General features: G+C 34.5%; 1 protein-coding gene across 5 annotated transcripts in view; it reads left to right on the forward strand.

The window, feature by feature from the left end:
• The window catches only part of LOC142987309 (protein ultraspiracle homolog), a 44019-nt gene extending 20741 nt beyond the window's left edge, over positions 1–23278 (forward strand). For all 5 annotated transcript variants that reach the window (XM_076135982.1, XM_076135978.1, XM_076135980.1 and 2 more), the window contains 7 exons: positions 7136–7361; positions 11572–11710; positions 17139–17281; positions 17705–17786; positions 20312–20461; positions 20717–20766; positions 21280–23278. In XM_076135982.1, the coding sequence (XP_075992097.1) occupies positions 7136–7361; positions 11572–11710; positions 17139–17281; positions 17705–17786; positions 20312–20461; positions 20717–20766; positions 21280–21498 (1009 nt within the window). In that variant the 3' untranslated portion in view covers positions 21499–23278. The remainder of the gene's footprint in view (positions 1–7135; positions 7362–11571; positions 11711–17138; positions 17282–17704; positions 17787–20311; positions 20462–20716; positions 20767–21279) is intronic.
• Positions 23279–23443: the final 165 nt, after the last annotated feature.

Here is a 23443-nt window from a genome sequence, read left to right on the forward strand (position 1 = left end):
GATCCATCGCGTATAAATAAGATATGAAAAATATTTATTCATTATTTTTCGTTTGCCAATTAAAAATATATCTAGCTAGCGTAATCCACACACTGTGCGTCACAATTAGTACATATTGAAATTAAATTCTCTAAAATTATATCAAGCAGTACAAGAGTGGTATATAAGTGTATAATTTACTAGTATTGTATATTATTTTGCTGTAACAAGTAAGAGAAGATGCCGCCGTCTAGACAGCTGCGCTAGTGTAGTGTCTGTGTACTGAAGAAAAGCTCTAGGTGTGTACTTCTACCCGTAGCTTAGATACAACATTTATTGGTTGCGTGTCAAATGAATATTATGTTATGGCATGCGCAAAATTAAAGATTTTACACCTTCTTATTATTCTTTTAACGTTTTAATTGGATTTCGTGAGTCGTGGGACTTTATTCGTCTGTAAAATACTTGTTAAACAACAACCTAGCTAAGTGTACTGATTTGATCGAATTCTCGCTTTGCTATACATTATTGAAACAATTTACAATTCTATCGATCGTCGTTCGACTGTAATGTCATTCAAGACATTTTTTCACCTTGATAATTTTTAATGCTGATTTGGAGATCACGTATTCGATGGCAGGTAGCCTGTTTTCATAACTTTACATTGAGACTTGCAATAAAAATTGAGTTTATGTATTTGGGAGAGCACTACTGAACGAGTGGAAAACGATTTGTATTACAAAGATATGCACTTATGAAGAGCTACTTATTGTGTTTTTATTTTTACGAAGATAAAACTCTCATTGTCTCTCTCTCTCTCTAAAAAATATTTTCATAATATTTACGCAAGTGAATACAGTGGGGTAGGGGCTAATAAAACATGATTGACACCTTGTAATCTCTAATCACTTGTCATTTTGGTTATAAGGAACTGCTCTATCTAAAATGCTCGATGCCCAAAATCCCTAGTTTTGTTTATTTTCGCCTCGTATAAATAATTATACCAGCATGATGAGATGTATAGTGTGAATTCGTTCCTTGGCACGTGTAGGTAGCCATGTACATAGAGCTCGCGTACTGCTATTTTTATCGCATAGCTTTTTTGTGAATTACATTATTGGGGTATCGGTACTACATAATATTAGGTATAGTACCTATGAACATGACTGTACTGATAACGTACTGCGTTTTAATATCGTCTGACATTGAGGTGAAATCTAATGTCATCTGCAGGTGCATAAAGAATTTAAGATAAGATATTTCACAATTTTGTCGCGTCTTGTGTAATCATTTGGCCCTTTTTCTGGTAAATAAACAAAAGAACGCGACTGGAGGTGTTTTTTGGCCACAAACATATTTCATTAGTCACTGTCAAATTATATTTACTTAGACAGACGTGTCTCCTCAACCATGGCTTGTTAGAGGCCCAACAAATCTTTGTGGTCAGCTACAAGTGTTGGATATCCATTACCCACGGTGGTTTAGACGACATAACGGCTACGGAAAATGTCACAATCATAGCAAATATGTACAGTATGCGTTTATCCTTTTCTCGGTACTGACATAATTCTATGAAATCGTTTATTTTAAGACGCAACAGACGAGGCAATGTTACGAGTTTCTGTATTGTCCTTTCACATTATCAGAATGACACCATGTAAAAAACCCCTTTTCAACCGCAACTTTTATATATTTCGCGCATATCCGATCGTTCTACTCATATAAAACTTGTTCTCTATAGTTTTACTCATTCATCAGCAGTTCACTATTTTTCTGGAGTCAAGCGGCATATGTTTGTTAGAAAATGTATAGTTTCTTACTTGTGAGTTTCTTTTAATCAGTTCTGTAGATTTGAAGATTACCACCTGCATATAATCATGATAATTTTGTATATCTACAAGTAGATCGTATAGAAGCATAGATAGTAATAAAAGGAAAGGAAGCGACGTATTTCGTTAGATAATTGTACAACGTCTGCTATTCTCCCCGTCTGGTCTGACTATAGAACTGTACATACAAAGGGTTATTTTCCCTCCGTTGCTTCAGTATCGAGCGACGCTATGTAAATGACGTTCACGTAAAACGCAATGGAATGTGAAGCGAAACTCCCACTTTGATCTTTTTTAATTTAGCTGCACAGTCGCGAGGATTTTTCTGCTAGAGTAGAAATGAGAGGAATATGTAACAGGTGCCTTATTACGTCTTGCTCTTTATGTTGCCTTAATATGAGCAACAGAGGGCAAGATCTTTTCATTGTATTTCAGAACAAAGGAAACGGTGGTTAGCTTTTAGTGTGCAACCAGAAATTACTATGGATAGTCTTAAATGTTCCAGAACTACAAAACATTGAGCTCATTACACCTTGCGAATTTGGTCAAAAGAGGTTGTCAGGCCCTGGTGGACTTTAATACCACTTTTAGTATTAAAACCTTTTAAATATAACCTCCCTGTCTGACATTTTACCTAAGTAACGGCCCAGTAAAACTCTACTTAGGAACAGGGTTTGGCTGGTACTAACTTACGCGTATAGTTTACACTTTCATGCAACCTGTTCGCTTTATTTACTCGTATTATATCAGACATAGTTTCAAACTGCGCTTGGACTTGTTTATTAACCCATTAGGGAATATACGTCCATGTTATGTTGCGTTTAACCTTTTAAATGTTAACTCCCCTTCATATACATCACGGCTTTAGAGATAAAACTGGTGCACAAAGTCGCTGACATTTATTTAATTGTTACCAAACGTTCTATAACTGAATGTTATTCCCCTGATTAGTTTTTTGTATCTTGACGTGATCGATAAAATAATTATCGATTATAGTTCAATTCAAACCTAAACACGATTGTAAATTGAATAACCTTCAAAACTTTCAAGTTTGATTTAATCGACCGCCATTCTGTTAGTTTACTACTTATTGCTAACATTAAATGGACATGCTGTATTGTGTTCGACCCACGATGATATAAAATATTACTAATTATAAAGCATTAATTAGTCCATAAAACTAAATTATGGCACAATAACATTGACATATTAGTGGGCAATTTATCACAGGGTCTCATCGTTTTAAAACAATAATTTGGGCTGTAAATGGACTCTTTGCAAATGCTAAAGTGTAGTACACCTACCTGCCTAATTTATGATCGTGCGTGCTTGCACACGCTCTGATTTAATGCTCTAACATACAAGATTTAAAGGTGTGTTTGTAAACTTTAAAGAAACTGGAAAACGTATGTGGACCACGCCCGCGCCTGCGTCCCGAGACCATTGATATGGTAATCATAGTAGAGAACTCATATACGTAGTTTACAAACTCGCACAATATTGTGGATCTGACTCATACATATAGACGCGTAGAGTGACGAATGCGAGAAATATTTTCTTGTAACGGTTCAGTTTTCACTTTTATGCGACACGCAATAAATTATCAACATCCTATTATTACGAAAGATTGGTCGCATGGACAGGATGTTTGTTATTCACTCACACCCTAAAAGTTACTTAACCGGATTCGGCAGATTTTTTGTCTGTCGTCTCATCTGCCAAGTCATATTTGTTTAGAGTAGACTTTGTAACAACTTTGATTTACTTATTTCTTTAAATTCGTGAGGGTCTCTCGGTTAACCGGGGATTTTCCCTATTTAACAAGTGTGTTTATTGTGTCTTTGTTGGCTGTTAATCAATCTCTCTGGCCATAGAAAAGATTTGGTTCCGATCCCGATAAATAAACTATCTACACTGCGGATTACCACGTACCTATGTGTTTAAGGAACACTAGCAAATATTTCGAAAAGTTTACATTACTGATTAGCAAAGAATGTAGATGGTAACCGCAAGGAAAGCTAGACATTTTTTCTTAAGGATATCCTGTGCTAAAAAGTGAAAGTGGTAATTTGTCGAATGGACGTTATTGCGAAACATGAGCTCGAAGGTTCAAAACGCAATCATGTCATTAACGGCGGCCGAGAGCGAATCACATGCGTCACCCGTACACGCCGACAACCGCTTGTTTCTTTTGACCGGACTCATATTGATTTTACTCAGGCTTTTTATTTTATTGCACAACCTTGTGCACTGCGCAGTTTTATATAGAAAATGGTGGATTGAATGCGACGTAGATTTATTGTCATTGTAGGGACGCGTTATCGAGTTGTTGTGACTAATTGTAACTTAGATTAAAAATTATACAAAAAATTATACTGTAACTAGCTCCCCTGGCAAATGTCGTTTTGTGGTACTTATAAATGACACTAAAATTAGTATTAGCTATTAAAAATTACGTGTTTCACTGTGCTTACAAAATTTCATGAGAATCGGTCAAGCCGTTTCGGAGGAGTACGGGATTCAACATTGTGACACGAGAATTTTATATTCATTATGTATCTCTTAAGTAATGTATGCGAATTCCAGAAGTATAGTGATCACGATATGTGATTACGTCGTATTCAAATTACTTGTATTTTCCTTACATATTCACAAATTTGATGTCATATGGATCACGTATTTATATCACGTATTCCTCGATTGAGTTTACGTTAATTTATTTTGATTTTATCAGTAAAATTGAGCCAAATTCTTTATATTATTTAATTCTAGACAAGTAGAGTGGCTTTGTTAGTTTTGTACGACACTGACCTAAATAACCAAGTTAATATAAATACTTCAGATTAATACTTATCAAGTAAAGTATCTTGAGTATCTTAAGATTTGCACTACTCTTATATCAAAGCTGTTGTATTTACTTCACATGATAGTAAACGTTACGTCAAAACGGAATTATATTTGAAGAATGATTTAGATATCATTTCCGATTAGAAAGAAAAACCCCTAATTTAATCAGCCGGGTTATGTAACTCTGTTCTGTAAATCAATAGACAGTTGATAATTTTCATATGTATACTTTATTGCCTAAAGATAACCACTAATATTCTTCTACATTCTACGTACCACCAATATTCTTTTTCTCTATTTGTCATGTCGAAGGAAAATCACAATTTCGGTGGCGATAGAAGTGAATAAAAAAGCTTCTTCATCCCAATTCTTAACAATTTTTATCATTAAGGCGTATATTTCAGAAACCTGGACTTTAATAAAGGTTTTATATTCTTAATCAAGTTTTCTAGTTGTGCGTAATTATTTATAGTATACAGGTGCTGTAACTTCAAAGCGGTGTGCGTGGTAAAACATGACAGGTGCTCTAATTATAACAATTTATAATCTCTGTAGACCTCTCTTCTTCAGTTTTATTTATCTAAATCAGCATTATTTTTCCCTAACCTAATATTATAGCGATCCGCAGCAATATATTTTTCTCAATTACGTCTACACGAATATCTAAAGGACCAAGGATAAGGCAATAATGCGGTATAATATGATCGAGTGCCGACCGATGTCATCCTTTATCCCCGAAGGATGTGTCCGGGATTATTACCCGAGAAATAAAGTTTTCTGATACCAACATTGATATTACGCAATTTTCTCGTGTTAATGAAGAATAAAATAAGTTCATTCATTTATGCCTCGCGAGCTACAGCCAATTGAATGAAGTGTATGTATCTGAAATAGACCACAATGTGCTAAATTGATTCGTGATGCATGCTCCGCGTCGCTTCTATAAAGGAGCAAACGTACCGAGAACATTTTTTATTGCGAACTTTGTATCAGAAAGTGTTCGGCTGAACAAAGGATCACTTGGTATAATAAAGTTTTCGGTTGAAAACCTACCAACAATAAACTGAGTTATTGGATATTAAACTCTATAATGTTATTTATGTATGAATTTCTTGGGGGTGGCGACCGCGCGAACATATCGATCGCTGAAGGTAGGGGAACGTGACCGTGGTCAACTTTTGTTTAAGTGACCAATACATAACGTGTCTTGGTGGTTTATAATTAGACTGAGTTTTTAATTAAAATCCAGATAAAGCACCGGTACTCCATCTGGTCCCTTAAGGCATCAGAAGTTATAAATGTTGGCGATCTTTAATGACAATATCGACTTGTATCTATTATGACCAGAAATCAAACTCAATGAGGTTCAAAAAAGAGGCAGGAAATATTCCTAATTATTTTTAATCACTGAAATATTTATAGTTGATGTTCTATAAGTTGATGTTCACATAATTTATGAGCACGTTGATATTTATTAATGCATACCAATTCCGTGTTCCTAGTGTGTCTGCACACGATCAATTAAATGTTATGTGGTTTGTTTATGAGTGGTATCTCCGCGAATTATAATGAGCACTTAGTTTAGACTGGTTTGACACACCCAAATTGTGTTATTTGCACATACTAGAGATATGAGGAGGTAATGTATCATGATTAACTGATAATATTGCAATTTGAAAGGCATAAAAACTGCAACCTATGTACCTAATAGTAAATAATTATACCTACTTACCGACTTGATTTTAAAAACGGTAAAGATACCAGATGTTTTCAAGTTAGAGGTTTGTTTAAAGTAAACTACTGGCAATGATTTGATAAACAGTGCCCCCAGGGAGCCTCCTACACGCGTACGCTTTATGTAACAGTGATACGCACGTCTTATAGACCCTTGTAAAGCCTAAAGTACAACACTATATACATAAAATAATACATAATTCTATTCATACAAAACCTTAGCGTTTTTAGGTACTTGTGAATGTCAAGCAATGATTTTTAATTGCGTATGAATGAAACTTCGTGGAATGGAACATTACGCATCAGTACATTTGCTACTCCTTCAATGTAACTGCGCAGTTATGCGTGTGATGATTCGCTTTTTGTTTTGTTTCCATCAGGTATTTTACAAATGTTACATAATATCTGCAACAAAGCAGAAGCATGAGTTTCTGTTTCTTTAGATAGAGATTCTATTAATTAATTATTATGATATGTCTCTGTGTGGCATAAACTTAGTTGTACAAATGTTACTTTCAACAGTATCTCAGTGTAAGCAAAGGAAAATGGTATTCCACGTTATCTATCGAAAATGTGTGAAACAGTGATAATCATTGCCATATTTCTGGTGATAACTTCTATGATTGATTTGAATCTTAGGCAATGCTCTTTTTTACTTAAATTCAACAAATTAATACTAATATAGACATACTACTATGTAATCAATACTTAAGCGAAAAAACTACATAGTAATCCTTCTTTTTCAGTTGTGAAGGCTGCAAAGGTTTCTTCAAACGGACGGTACGGAAAGACTTAACGTACGCATGCCGTGAAGAACGAAACTGCATCATAGACAAACGTCAGCGGAATAGGTGCCAGTACTGCCGGTACCAGAAATGTCTCGCGTGCGGGATGAAGAGGGAGGCGGTCCAGGAGGAGAGGCAGAGGGCAGCTAGAGGAACAGAGGACGCACATCCCAGCAGCTCTGTACAGGTAAATATGAGACACCCTTAACATTGTCATTAAAAATCGATTTGTCCATCATCTGTAGTGCAATACAATCGGTACTGTCGAGTGTCGAGACTTTGACATTTAAAATGTACTGCCAAAATAGTTCCTACCGAACCCGCTAGAGGCGCTGATCAGATTTTTGTGCAAAATTACTCACTACTACTGGTCATTTTCCACATTTAAAAAATATTTTTTCAATAGTAGGTACACCTGACATGAATTCTTTATACTTACATTATAACTAACCCTTTTATCCACGGTCTCCGCCTACCCCTATGGGATAAAGGTATGATTTTATGAATGCATGTAAAATTAATCTATGTAGAATCTGCCGAAGTATAAGTGTCGATGGAAATTCGTCTCTTAAGCCGGTATTCATAATTAACACATTGATACAATTTTGAATATTGCAAAGAATGTTACCAAAATATTTTCAACTCGCTAGGCGAGTAGTGAAAATTTACGATAACCTGTCCGGCTGGTCGGTGGCATTGAAAGTGGCAGTCGGTCTTCCCTCGAGGGAAACAAGTATAGAAAAATTAAGTATGTGTGCATTCTGAGAGTCTTAAGAGTTATATCCATACTATCATTCTCAGTAAATAATTTAAAGACTACGCTACTGCTTAAGAAAGAGTTGAGATGTTTAACAGTAGATTTCTCAGCTGAGAAGTGTGTGATTACTCACTACAGCATTCTTACAAGCGCGTGAAATTTAAACACATATGTACTTATGTTCTAAGTGCTCGGCATGCCTGCACTTTATCATGATTATGTTCTATTTTTATAGCAAAAAAGTTGAAATAACGACCTCTAAAACAAACGTTTCTAGCACGTGACTCGATTCAGCTACACTAGCAAAATTACCTAAAAATGTGAACGTATTAAATAAATAAAAACTGATTACGCTATAAGTTAACAGCTTGCAATTTCAAAAGAAAAAATATTTATTTCGCTTCGTATTTTTTTACGCCGACTCGATGATACTTGGAACCCGTTAGAAGTCTCCTTTGTGTATCAAATGTCAAAAGGAACCGAAACCGATGACCATTGAGGGCGGCAAGCTTGCAGACATCCATATTTGTAAAGTACAATGTCAACTTTGTCTAGCTGACAGCATGTTTTGAATGCGCAATAAGCAAAAAAAAACTGGCCAAGTGCGAGTCGGACCCGCGCACGAAGAGTTCCGTACCAAAAAAAAAATACATAAGAAAAAACACGTCTATTGTATAAGGAACCCCCTTAATATTTCATTATTCAAAATTTCTGTTTAGTTTTGTTGTTAACAGAAATACATATTTTGTAAAAATATCAGCTTTCTAGCTATTACGGTCTATGAGATACAGCCTGGTGACAGATGGACAGGCAGCGGAGGCTTAGTAATAGAGTTCCGTTTTTCCCTTTGGATACGGAATCCTAAAAATTACGTCCTACTAAATATTTGCGAGTAGTAGTGTACTTAATTAGCCTCTTGTACCCGTTCTCTAGTGCTTCACTCGAGTGCCCTTTACCCGTTCTAACATAATTAGCATGAATATAAAACAGAAATCATATTTGAACCTACAACTTGTGTAATATGAAATTCTGCACTCGAGTCTGTTCGTGTTTTAGTCGGTTTTAATGAAAAGTAACTGCGTTTGCCATTTACACCCGCGTATAAATGTCATTATAACTTTGGTGCTCAACCGATTTTAATGGGATAAAGTATGTAACACAGCTTTACGGTACGTTAAACTCTATGAAGAAAATTAATTGATATTTGTTGTGATGACTTCATAAAATATTACGTGCAAATATCTATCTTTGTGTATTTAGAGATCATTTTAGAGCGGCAATAAACTGATATTGTATTGTAGTAAAAATCTTCTTCTTTTCTCACAACCGTCTAGACTCTAGATGAATAAAGGGATATAAAACCATAATTTAAGTAAATATTTTTAATTAATCCTAGCTTCACCTTTACAAGGGATATTGTCGTATAGATAGAACAAAAGATTTTGCTTAGGGCTGGCTGATTGATGGTCCAAACGCGTCCTTTCTAAATTAATTGAAATTCTCTCAGCCTTCGTCGTATCAGACGAGCTTAGGTATTCTGTAATACGATATTTTAATTCATAAACTAGCAAGAATTCTATATTAAATATAATAGGCTTATTTGTAAAACACATAACACGACACACGATCTTTTCTTCGTGTGTTGCGAGATTTTTGGTGTTTTAAATGTAACCCTGTATAAGTTTTATATTTTAGGTATAGTTTATAATTAATTATACATTCATTGATGTTGCCAAAATTGTATCTGCATTGTACCTAGGTCTTCTATCCTTACTTGTTTTGTGGTTAGACCAAGCCTAAATTGCTTGTGTTACTTTATAGTTGTTCAAATTATTCCAAGTTATTTAAATTTAGCTCCAAAAATTGGCCATATTTCTTGCTTTCTAACCAGTTTCGGACTTATGATTTAGTAGATATGAATGATTAGCCCTTAAGCTTAACTAGAAAATTTAACGGGACTAGTAACTATTGTGTATCATATGAAAGGATTACTATCCTTAAAATAATGTAGAGCAACAACATGTGAACAAAATATTTTAACGTTAAATTTTAATCAATCAATACAAAAACGATACACAAAACGGCTGTATAAAATGAAAAGTGTTTGGTTGTAATGTTGTGGATGGCCGGTGACGCGCGGCTAACAGATTTCTTTGTTTATTGCTCGCTCGCCGACTATCGATCTGCTATCGTTTCACTTGTGACGACGCGGTGACTACGCGCTATTTGTGTTTCAAACACATTACTTACATTCAAAAACACCTATATCTTCTGAAACTGAAGTATTTAGTTAAACGTTTTCATATATCTCTGCGTTAAGGTTTGACTAACCACGCGGAAGGAAATAAAGAGAACCTTTAGTGAAAACTTTATGTGGAAAAGTATTTATGTCTGCGCTACCCAATCCTGTCCCAATATATTCATGTATATCCCGCGTATAAGGTGTTTAAATGCATAGTAAATAAATAAATTTAACCCATTACTGTCCCACTGCTGGGCAAGGGTCTCCTCCCGTAATGACGGAGGGGTTAGGCCTTGAGTCCACCACGCTGGCCAAGTGCGGGTTGGGGACTTTGCATGCCCTCAATAAATGTATTAAACAAATTTTAGGCATGCAAGGTTTCCTCACGATGTTTTCCTTCACCGTTGGAGCATGTGATAATTATTTCTAATACACACATAACTTCGAAAAGTCATTGGTGTGTTGCCTCGGGTTCGAACCTGCGACCACTTGCGTCGGAGGTGTCAACTTATACCACTCGGCTATCACTGCTTTACCAAATGCATAGTTATATTTCTAAAACATAATATTCTCTTTTTCAAAACGCCTACCTCTTATTGGTACCCGTCGTAACTTTTGTAAGAGTAGGTACACATATTTTAACTTTTTTATATCCTATAAATAGCGCAAATGTTAATGGACGCGACGAATAACATTTCCATCTTTATTAAAACTGAAATATCAGATCGCTGGAAAAATCACAACATAGGTATGCGTGGGATCAGAAAGAGCTTTCATGAAATATAAATAAAATTGGTTTAATCTTTGAACTGAAAATACTGAGAAATGTAATTGTATATTTACGCTATGATAGCCTCTTAATTGGTAAATTCGTATTTTTTTCTTATTATGGCTTCTTTTTACTCTTGCTAGTTTTTAATTACAATCTGAATTACCTAATCCAATTTTTCCTATCAAACGGTGAGCCTATAAGTAACACTTCCTCGATCCACCGTTGACTGGTCTAGAAAAACTTAAAACGTCACCCTAACTTTAGCTATTAAACTTAAATCTATACTTTTATGATATACCTATTATATCTTACCAATACTAAAAATGCGAAAGTATGAATGTTTGTATGGATATTTCTTACTCAAGCACGCACAATTTACTAAACAGGTGTAGGTGAAAGATGAAACCGGGTTCACAGACAGCTTATAATTTTTTTTAAACCCGTTAATGTCCCACTGCTGTGCAATGGGCATCGGTCTCCTCCCAAAAGAGGGGTTAAGCCTTGAGTCCACCACGCTGCCAAACTTATAACATAACATAGGATACTTTTTTACCCTTTAAAACCCTAATACGCGGGTGAAGTCTTGAGAAGAACTGCTCTTTAATATATTTTTATTTAATCCACAGGAGTTATCAATCGAACGGTTGTTGGAGATGGAGTCCCTGGTGGCGGACCCGAGCGAAGAGTTCCAGTTCTTACGAGTGGGCCCCGACAGTCATGTGCCGCCCAAGTTCCGCGCACCTGTCTCTAGCCTTTGTCAAATAGGTAAGAGTTACTTTATAACTGTACTATCAAAGAGATCACCGTCAGTAGCATACGCCTGCGGGTCACTGATATTCTAAATTCTGAATTTTATTTACCTTGAATGTGAGTGAACCTTGCCCGTTAGGCTTACTACTAAGTTGTTGTACTATAGTGACCCGATATTGGGTAAAGGATTGGTAACTTAAAGTATAAGATGACTAAAACGAGAGCAAATCCAAATTTCGACACTAGTTTTCTGCTTTCGAATAAGTGCCTTAATTTACACGTCTGAGTACATACCACGATTACTGCTCTTTATTCGTATACCTGTACATAATTTGTTATTAAAAATATACTAGATACTTTTTAAAATTAAATTCTCTCTCATTTTTATTTTTCTGTGTCTAATAAAGGTACAATTTTCTTAAAATTATTTTGTAATTTGAAAAGCTTAGACTCCACAACATAGACTTACAAACAAGTCTTTGAACTCGTTACTACATAAATCATTTACTTTGTAGACATTTTCTTTACAAACGATTTCAAGAAATAAATATACGCAAAGGAGAACTTTCAGGCTTTCAAGTTATCCAATTAGTATTTTTTAATATAAGTATAAAAATAGATGTTTGTTACAACGTGTGAACAAAATAATAGTTTCAAACTTGTTATCGAGTATAAAAACAAGCATAACGAAAGTAAAAACGTTTCGTGAAATTATAATTACAGTCGGTGGTCGCGCTTCAACAATACTTGCAATAAACCATGATTCTGCGGGTTGTGTACTCGCTTATTCGATGAATAGCCTTCGATGACGCCACAAACATAATGCGACGCACCTAGACTATTTATTTTGACCTAAAAACACCTGAAATTGCAATTTTCACATTGTATTATAATCGTTTATTGTTACAATTTGCACTTGATAGTTATTTGTTCCGATTCGCGGAATGTAATGAATAATGTAGGATTTTTCCACACTTGGCAGGTGAAAGATGGTAAACATATCTGTATATAGATTATAATCTCTCATGATAGCATCACAGTTCTGATAGAACGAACTATTTTTAACCCAGATCACGAGAAATAGACCGGCTTGTAACGAGCAAACTAGTATAACATCTAACTATAGTCTTATCTAACTAATAATAGCGCGGAGTTCCGTACTTGAACGATGAAACACAAAGAAAGGTCCTCGATATGATCGGTATAAATAGTAAGTTACAGCTGTAAAAGCATGAAGCTTTGGTAATATCAAGAGATATAAAACATTAATGTGTAAAGTTTCCGGAACTCGTATCTTGTATATCAACGGAGCAATAAAATAAGGCAAAAACTCTTAAAATGCTAACTCGTGGCCATCCGAAACCATTGACGTATTATGAACGCGAATAAGTAGAGATTGAAACGCAGAAATAAAAATTCTTCACGATATAAAAACTCAGGTATGTTGATATGTATTTATGTACATAAATACATTATTACAATGGCATACATAATTCGAAACTGGTTTAAAATGGCGTCAGAATTTGTATCTACAAAATATAAATGTTGTGCGAATTATTATACTGTGTCTATCTTTATTGTGGATAACATTTTTATGGGCAGCATTCTTTGTGATCTAACTATGTATACGTGACTTTAAAACTAAATGGAGTTTGTAAATTATCTGGGTTGTTGCGATGCCTAAAAGTTTAACTGAATTCTAAACAGAAAAAGCTTTGTAACTATGTTACAAATTGAATTTCGTTTTGTTTTTCTTTTTCCAGACTCGGGGTATTCGAAAGAAGTTTGTTCTGTGATGTAACTGAAGTCTTTTTAAACCTTAGACATGTTATTTGATTGATAAAGAGTAAGATTAGTATCAACTATCAAATATGTTTTCCGTACTACAGAAATAAATCTTAGTACTTTCCTCTATTCAGTGTCAAATTCACCACCTATTTCCAAAAAATCTTGACTACTTTGAGTAAATAAACAGTGAGTCTATACTTAATTAATGTAGTTAATAATAAGTTAAAATGTTGTTAACAGGTTACATTAAACCATAAATGTTATAGGTCAGTACGTGCTTCAACAAATACATAATCATGATGATTATTTCACAACTTTATCCTTGTCAAATTAACAAACCACAAAAAACTGGGGACGACAATATTAAATGAAAAAAAATAGTTTGTTATTCAACGTTTCTCGGAATATTAACATTAACTTGTTTATGGGTAAATGATTGAGGGGTTTTAGTCACACTCTTTGTGTATTGTGTTCCTTAGCGAGTGTAGGCGATGTACTTGCTACCTACCCGTGTTTATATGTTACTGTAAAAGCCCGAACGGTGGTAAATCCTAAGATTTTCCGGTATAACCTAAGATTTACCAACTCGCAATGGTAAAAGTCCGAACAATTCTTTTATTTCGAACTTTTACCTATATTCACTTGATGATATCGAGATGTCGCCGGAGCCCCGCTTCGCGGGGCTCCTCCTTCTGGGTGGTTAAAAAAAAATAACCTCGAAGGCTAAGGTGGGAGCTTCGCTTCGCTCGCTCCCACCTTAGCCTTCTAACCTAACCTACCCATGTCGCTATGCCCAAAACTCCTTCTTTATAACTATGTCACAGTATATAATTATACCGTGAAATAGTTATAAACATAGTTATGAAGGAGGATTTTTTTATATATCGTAACATAGTTTTTAAACTCTGGCTTGTTCGGACTTTTACCATTGAGAGTTGGTAAATCTTAGGTTTTACCGGAAAATCTTAGGATTTACCACAGTTCGGGCTTTTACAGTAACATATACACTCTTTTCCTCGGTGTGCTTACCGTACCTCATATGTGCAATTTAATGTTTTATAGAGCACCCAAAACCTGTTAAAATTAGGTAAAACATAACGGAGTAAATCATATGAATATTATATTATTTTTGAAAAAAAAAAAAATTGTACTTTTTACATATTTTGTAAGTATCGTATATCGCGTGTATTTGCGTCGTTCGAACCGACGTTTTACTCTTTAAACTCCACACTCTACGTAGGTACGTGTATACAATACTAAAAGAATTTTATATCAAAAGTATTAAAGTTGTATAATGTGTGGGACTTCTAAAGACTTAAATCATTGTATGCTATTGAAAGAAGTACGTAACATTTTTCATATTCCTTTCAACATTGAGAAACATTCAAACCTTGTCAATGCATTCTCTCTTACTGAAGGTTTTGTACTGTAATGTATTGCCTTCGAATAATCAAGCACATTCCTGGTAATACCCGCAAAATATACACACCTTAAAAAAAAACATCGGGAATATTTTCCTTAACGGTAGCCGGATCAATACAACATCAAAGGAAGTTTTTTCCTCATAATTTCTTTCTACCTGTGTGTCGCAGTTTTATAACTGTTACAATGTGTACGCAGCTTTTAATAACCATTTTATCTATGTTACTAAAAATATAATGTTGTGACTTACATTCCGATAGTGGTATTTGTTTTAAAAGTGATACAATGGTACACTTTCTACATTTCACAGCGGCTTATCTTAAATTAACGTGACAGCAGTTTACAATTTCCAACGATAGCTTATCAAGCTGTTGGTACAATCAATCTGAGTTGGTGAACGCGAGCTATAATCTGTACATTATTGATGTACGACAATATTTTCCTCAAAGCTTATACTTACTGGAATCACTTTAAGTTGTTGTCCCACCTTTGTGTGGGTACAGAATTCGATTTAAACGTAATTCGCTTTTAATTTGTTCCAAATTGATTCTATGTTTGGATTCATACAAAATTGCTGGTTCAATTCTGTACGTGCTTATTTAGTGCAATCAAGCCGTTTGTCTCATATTATATTTTTGAATACCCGTAGATTGATAAATTGATTGTTGCCAAAAATAGCTTCGTTATTATGAGACGCAAACAAAGATCAATTTTCCCCGCACTCGTTAAATTGAAGGTTTGTACACAGTGTATAAAAATATTAGGGAAATTTATTTTTTTCATAGAAAGTCTATTGTTGGCTGGGTTATTTGAACAATTGTGTTCCAACGATCAATCATAAGGAATGTGATAAAATGTACATTCTTATCGTGTTGCCAATGATTTAGTTTTGTATTTAATTGCAAATTGAATTGAAAATTAGCAACGTGATACCTAAATCTACATCAATTACATCACGTCTATTACAAATTCTAACAATTTTACAGACAAACGGATGAGTTGTATGTTGTTCTATAAAAAACAATAACAACGAAGACACAGAATGTGATCTTTGACATCATAAATACATCAGTCTTGTTACAAATATTTATTTTATTAACGTAGAAACATCAAACGCCATCCTAATAATCCTATTAATATTATAAATGCGAAAGTTTGTAAGTATGGATGGATGTATGTTTGTAATTATTTCATGAAAAAACGACTAAACTTGTAACCTTTATTGACACATGGGTTACTTTTGATCTCGGAAAATCATTTCACGCGGGCGTCGCTGCGTGCCGTAGCTAGTACATAGTAATATTATTATGCTTCAATAGTCCGACCTGTTAAAATAGTAAATGCTATGTAAAGAGCCAAGTCGTAGACATTACTCGTGTTATAGTCACTTTACATTTAAAACAGGGTTTTCCCATGTTTTTCGGCCACCGGTTAGTCGAGATTGCATTCCAATCTTTTAATGTATGAACTTAAACTATAAATTCTTTTCTTTTGGGCTATAATATGATTGAGAGATGATAATGGAATTAATCTATAGAATTTCTTTCGGAAACTTCAGATATTAAATCTTTTTGGCAAACATTTCCCTTACAAGGAAATTTTAGGTAATATTTTGATAAAAATAGAAACTAATATGTTATGTGTATTATTTTAAGTTTGAACTTTAAATGTTAATAATAATGGTGCTTATTAATTATCGCGTGACAAAGTAATAATTCTTACCAAAAAACTAAGAAAACTGGATGTAACTTTTTATAAACTATTAATAAAACTGGCTGCTTAATTGACATTCAAAATATTTGTTTTAAGAAGTATATAAGCAATTAACATATTTATTATTACCTACACAGCTAACAAAGAGTATGTTAACTAACACAGGATGCAATGGATTTTTCCTTTTATTTTCTTTATAGGAATTTCATGAATCAACCAGGAATTCTTGTATGAAGGCTTCAAAATCAACTGATATTAAATCACTATCAGCTCTTTATGAAATGCCAGAAATACTTGATTGTATTCAAATACTATCATATGACGTTGCAGGCTAGTTTTATATATCAAATTAGTGGGTAATATGTTGTCTCCGAGTATAATAATTTAAAATTTCAACATTATGCAAGAAATAATTTTAACACTGTTCAAGTAATAGGATTGTATTATTTTTTTATCCAAGGTATTTTTTTTAGAACTTAATTAAAGCGCAATTCTACATGTTTCACGTATCCCGTTTCAGGCAACAAACAGATAGCAGCGCTAGTGGTCTGGGCTCGAGATATTCCGCACTTCAGTCAGCTCGAGTTGGAAGACCAGGTGCTGCTTATCAAGGGCTCCTGGAACGAACTACTACTGTTCGCCATCGCATGGCGCTCCATGGAAGTGAGTACACACTGAGTAGTATTTGTACAGTATTTGTTATAGGTAAACTTACGGACTAATTACAAGACTAACTTATAATTTAAATATTCAAATTGCCAATTAAAAGCTTCCGCAAATAAAGTAGTATGTTTTTCATATACAACGATGTATAAGTAACTTAAGATTTCTTCAGTCTTTTGATTGTACATATATTTTAATGTAACTGCAATATCTACTCGGAAAGTAAAGTACTACGCTAAATTATTTAATGATTCTCTTTTGTTATGGCTCTAAAACAAAGAGCAATCATACCGCCATCTAGTGGACAGCAAATTAAACTCTCATAGTTGACATTTTCCTAGCACACAATTGAGTTACTACGCTATTAAAAATAATGTTATATCTCTTTTATTGAGTAAATAATTGTTATTTTGTATTTTCCAGTATCTGACAGAAGAGCGAGATAACGTGGACGGGTCAGGGAACAGGACTACATCGCCGCCACAACTCATGTGCCTCATGCCTGGTAAGTTTACACTACACAGGGACCTCGCAACTAACGATGAAGCGATAGATAGTGTAACTAGTAGATAAAATGAAAATGAAAACACTTTCAATTGTTAAGACACCATTAGGTTTTCTTATTAAAGCATATGTCTAGTAGGAAATATATAGAAGGTTGTCGTTTCTCGTTTGATTAAAAAAAAACACAAAATGCTAGTGTATTTGGTATGAAATACAAATTAACACCTAGGCTTTTAAATAATATTATTTTAGACCAGAAACCTACTAAAATGATATCAGAAAACCTATTGTTTTTAAAGCGATAAGCTTCTATAACTGGAGCGGAGATTAACAATTGCCGCGTTTGAGGTACTTAGCGATCACGCCATCGCAATTTACCATCACACGAACCACGGCCCAACATCGAAACACAAAAGACCCAACACAACAAAACTAAACCTTATCAATATTCAAAAACAATTAAATACATTACACATTTGCGCAAAACATTTTTAAATTCCGTACCTACTGATTTACGATTACAAATTATAAAAGGTTAGCGACATGTAGAACTGGTGTGAATTTGGGTTTAGTAAAAACCAGCGGTTTGCCTTCACCCGGTCTACAATTTAATATTACACAAAAGTTCAGTTCAGTTAAATTATACAATAAATTATACAATAACACCTTCCTTGAAAATCGCTATGACTATTGGTGAAAACCGCATGAAAATCTGTTTAGTAGGTTTTGAGTTTGTTGCAAACAGTGTTGGGCAAAATTTAGTTTGATTGATGATTGATGATTAAGATTAAATTATTTATTCATGACTAATGAATAATGACTAAAAAAATTCAATCATGAGTCGTGATTGATGATTAATTAGTGTTAGTTATTCAATCATGACTAAAATTTTCATGACTAAAAATAATAGTTAAATAAAACTAAGCTTTTCAAGTCTACGTTCCATGACTGTTAATTTGTTAATCACAGGTTTTTAATTAAAGCTAGTTTTACAACAGAATCAGTTATTTTTTTTTTAATTTACACAGGTACACATTTGTAAAAATAAGTTCGGGCTAATTTAGTTTAAAATAATTTAAATTGCTTTTTAAAACTACGCGTTTTGAAAATCAAATTTTATAAATAATGGAATTATCTTCTTTCAGTCAACTTAAGGTGGTGATCAGTTATAGTTTTATAGATGTGTTCAATGACACTAAAATTATGTCACCTGAATTATTTTTTTTAGTTTAATCATCATACAAAAATACAATAAATTAGTCATCAGTCATTTAATCATTAAATGATTGATGACTAATTTATTTAATCATGATTATGATTATTATTTTTACTCATGATTAATTCAATCATGACTAAATAATTCATGACTAAATTAGTCATGACTAATCAATTGATTGAAAAAATTAGTTGATTGACCCAACACTGGTTGCAAACATATAGACACGGTGAGGTGATTTTTATTAAATAAATAGCTAGCGGCACACCTCGTTCTCATCCAGGTTACCCTTAACGATTTATACATTAAAATATTTCTCGGGAATAGCACTATATATTGGTGAAACGCATGAAAAATCTGTGTGATAGATTTTGTGTTTATCGCGAGCAGACAGACATGACGCGAGGACTTTGTTTCTAATAGGTATAGGTACATGTTATTTTAGTGATGAATATCACTTGTGCTGACACACCACTTGTTTTTGTTCAACCTTGAATTTCGTGTTTCTCGCTTTAAGGTCACAGAAAATGCTAGATTATAAAGCTTTATTATTTCTAGTTATATAAGTATTTTATTATGCAATACTTTATTATTATATGCTAGGTGTAATAATTGAATAATTATGTCGAATGTAGCCCGCGTACCTTTTTTTTGCGACGGTTTATCTGAATAATTAGCTCTAGATATTTTAGGATATATAAATTAAAGTTTGTAGGCAGATAGGTATAACGATCCTATCTTAAATTATTTTATTTTAGTTCAGGATTTAATTATTTTCTTTAAGTGGAAAGATATTTGGGTATTGCGTTACCTTTTCAAAATTCTTGAAGTCATAATGAAAACACATTACACTGTAATTATTATTATTGAGCATCTACTCAAAGAGGTATACAGTACAGATATATGGATAAAAAACCTCGCCAACAACTTAAGCGTTTAACTTGAATGACATTGCTCTATGGGGCTATATATTATAATATCTATACAGTATACTAATATTATAAAGCTGAAGAGTTTGTTTGTTTGTTTGTTTGAACGCGCTAATCTCAGGAACTACTGGACCGATTTGAAAAATTCTTTCAGTGTTAGATAGCCCATTTATCGAGGAAGGTTATAGGCTGTATATCATCACGCTACGACCAATGGGAGCAGAGTACGAATAAAAAATGTTACAAAAACGGGGAAAATAATGACCCATTGTCTCTTATGTGACGCAAGCGAAGTTGCGCGGGTCAGCTAGTAAAGAAATATAATCGTCGCAGTCGTAGTTTTTGTAATATTTTATTAATGTTAATTGTTGTATATTGCAGGCATGACGCTGCACCGCAACTCGGCGCTGCAGGCGGGCGTGGGCGGGATCTTCGACCGCGTGCTGTCCGAGCTCTCGCTCAAGATGCGCACGCTGCGCATGGACCAGGCCGAGTACGTCGCGCTCAAAGCCATCATACTGCTCAACCCTGGTAACTAACTCAACTGTTTAAATCTAGCTATTGATTAACAAACAGCACATAAATTACGCATCATCAATTCTTAAGGTATCTATCTCTCTTTTAGCACCTTATTTCCTATGCGCTTAAGAAGGTGCTGAGAAATTCTTAAATCTTATTTGAATGCAAAGGTGTCGCATCCCGCGCCTCGACTTGACCGTAGTTCTATAAGATTTAGGAGGTATTTGGGGTAGAACTTATTTAAATTGAATTTTTTCCTTTTTTCAGATGTAAAAGGACTGAAAAACAGACAAGAAGTCGATGTGCTAAGGGAGAAGGTAATTACAACTGGCAATTATTATTTACATTAGAATGCATTCTAATTCATTTTAATATGAAAAACACATCGTCCCCAGCGCATTACAATGAATGTAACATTTGTCATATCATTTGACCTTTGTCGTTTGAAAGCGAACTTTGAATAATAATTATAAGTAAACACATTTACTTGCATAATAAATTGCATTGTGTTTACATTAGAACGATGCATAGACTACCTTATTAATAATTTCTTGAACTATGTAATTTGAATTAAAAAATGTACAATCATGATTCGATCGCCAATGATACAGCAATATTGATCAGGTATACCTAATGTAATTAGTAACAAGCGGAATTTATAATCTAGCCGTTTAACAATGTTATATTGGTTTTGCGATTTTTAAATATGCAAAGGCTTGACTTGTTAAGATACAAATTGATGATAGATCTTAATATATTTTTTGTTTGATGATAGATGTCGATTAATATGTTTTATATATTTTTAAAATTTAATTGTGATGACGTGTCAGATGTTCTCGTGCCTGGACGAGTACTGCCGGCGGTCCCGCGGCTCGGAGGAGGGGCGCTTCGCGTCGCTGCTGCTGCGGCTGCCGGCGCTGCGCTCCATCTCGCTGAAGAGCTTCGAGCACCTGTTCTTCTTCCACCTGGTGGCCGACACCAGCATCGGCGGCTACATCCGCGACGCGCTGCGCAACCACGCGCCGCCCATCGACACCAACATCATGTAGGCCCGCCGCCTCCCCGACCTGCACTTTCGTTTTACGTAATCTATACCCCTACTGTAGGACTTATCGTAAGGAGCGCGCCTCGAGCGAGCTCCCGTTTAGTTAGAATCGGAGAGGGTTAGCTTTAGCGGCCGTCGGGCGAGCGATTGTCGTCGCTCTCGAGGTCTTAGATCGTAATCTGGATACCTCAGTGGTGTGCGTGTGACCGCTGCGCGACCTCCGACGTCGCGTTTATTTGATAAACGGCTCGTTGTTGAAATTGCCGGAACTGTGTAAGTGCCGTACCGACGAGGTTCTGGCAGAACGAAACGGTACGAGAAATTGGCCTTTATCGTAAGATGGTGAAAAGACAATATGTGACTATGACGCGAAGGAAACTGGTGATGCAGCTTGTATAGTTCGTATTCTAAATCAAGTAAATATAATTGTTTATCTCCCTCTATTATAGAATTGACTAACTAGTTGGATGTTTGGTCTAAAGGCGCGATATTATTGGATATACTTGGTGGTTTGAAGGTAACCAAATAACGTTGTATGTAGTGCGGGTCACGCAGGATCAACACGTCGCGTATCGCAGCGTACGTACAGTACGTACACGGTACGAGCGCAGTACGAGTAGTACGAGTATATCGCGACTTACACGTGTTAGGTAGTGTAAATGGGGCCGCCTCTTTATTACGTAGAATATTTTAACGTAAATTAGTCATTCATTTATTAGGGAATTTTAATCGTCAGGTAGGTGTCCATAGCGAATTAATATAATCTTAGAATATAAATGTGTAATTTTAACATTTACCAAATCTCTCTTCAAAGCACGTACATTTATTATTATCTTTAACGGATATGTCTAAGCGTCCACTGATTCAGTGATAAAACATTTGTTACATTGTAACTACGAACAAAATTATACAAAATTATGCTTCATATATTTCCCATATACACATGTTGGTGCTTTAACATGCATTATTTACATATTATGCATATCAAATATGCATAATGAACCTTTGAATATAATGTTACTTGATAAATCCTTATTTTCATTACGATTAGTATAGAAAGTTATAAAAACTGTAAATATATCTTGCATGTACAATGTAATTTTATTATGTTTTAGATGAGTAATTTATATTGCATATTATAATATATACCTCACACCAGTTGTGGGTGATGGGATAAACGGTTAGAATGGCCTACACACAGCGGTTATAAACAATACTTGTACATTCAGACGGGCCACGTTATTTTTGTACCTTGTCAGTAGTACCGCTCGATTTCAAAGAATTCACTAACTAAATTAACCAGTATTAAAAATATTGACGCAAGTCGAAGACTAAAATTGACCATTATAGATTGAAATCAGAAATCGTAAACATTCGGGAGTGGTTGGAAAAAATATATTGAAATTGTTTCGTAAGTGTTGAATTGATATTAAAAACTTATATTGTGATTATCGCTGAGGTAGCAAGCAGCTCAATTTACTAGAAAGTGGTATAATTCCCGGTCAGTTTGATACATTTCGTAGTACCGAGATTAGACGGTTTTCACGTTCCACGGTAGCTTGTTGACGTTGATAAACCAGTATTTCTGTTATGAAAAATTAATGTTGAGCAATTATATTATTATATGGATGGGTTTGAAATATATGATGGAGATGTTGCAGCGGTTGTGAGATGATTTATAATGATGTTCACTAATTATCTGACTAAATTTAAGTTATATTTTTTGTATAGACATACATAGCTTTAAGATTCATAAATGGTGATTAAAATTATTATCACAATAATGTTCGTCTTTTATTTCACCTTCCTCAATCAATCAGTTAAGACTGCATTATGTTAAAGATATGTGCTCAAATCATGTGTTTTGCACAATGATTGCAACTGCAACCAAAATGGAATACAATGCGTTTTATAACTTAACAGGTACTGCAGGACTTTCTGCAGTAGTT

The sequence above is a fragment of the Anticarsia gemmatalis genome, chromosome 3, assembly GCF_050436995.1.
Source record: "Anticarsia gemmatalis isolate Benzon Research Colony breed Stoneville strain chromosome 3, ilAntGemm2 primary, whole genome shotgun sequence".
Classification (NCBI taxonomy): domain Eukaryota; kingdom Metazoa; phylum Arthropoda; class Insecta; order Lepidoptera; family Erebidae; genus Anticarsia; species Anticarsia gemmatalis.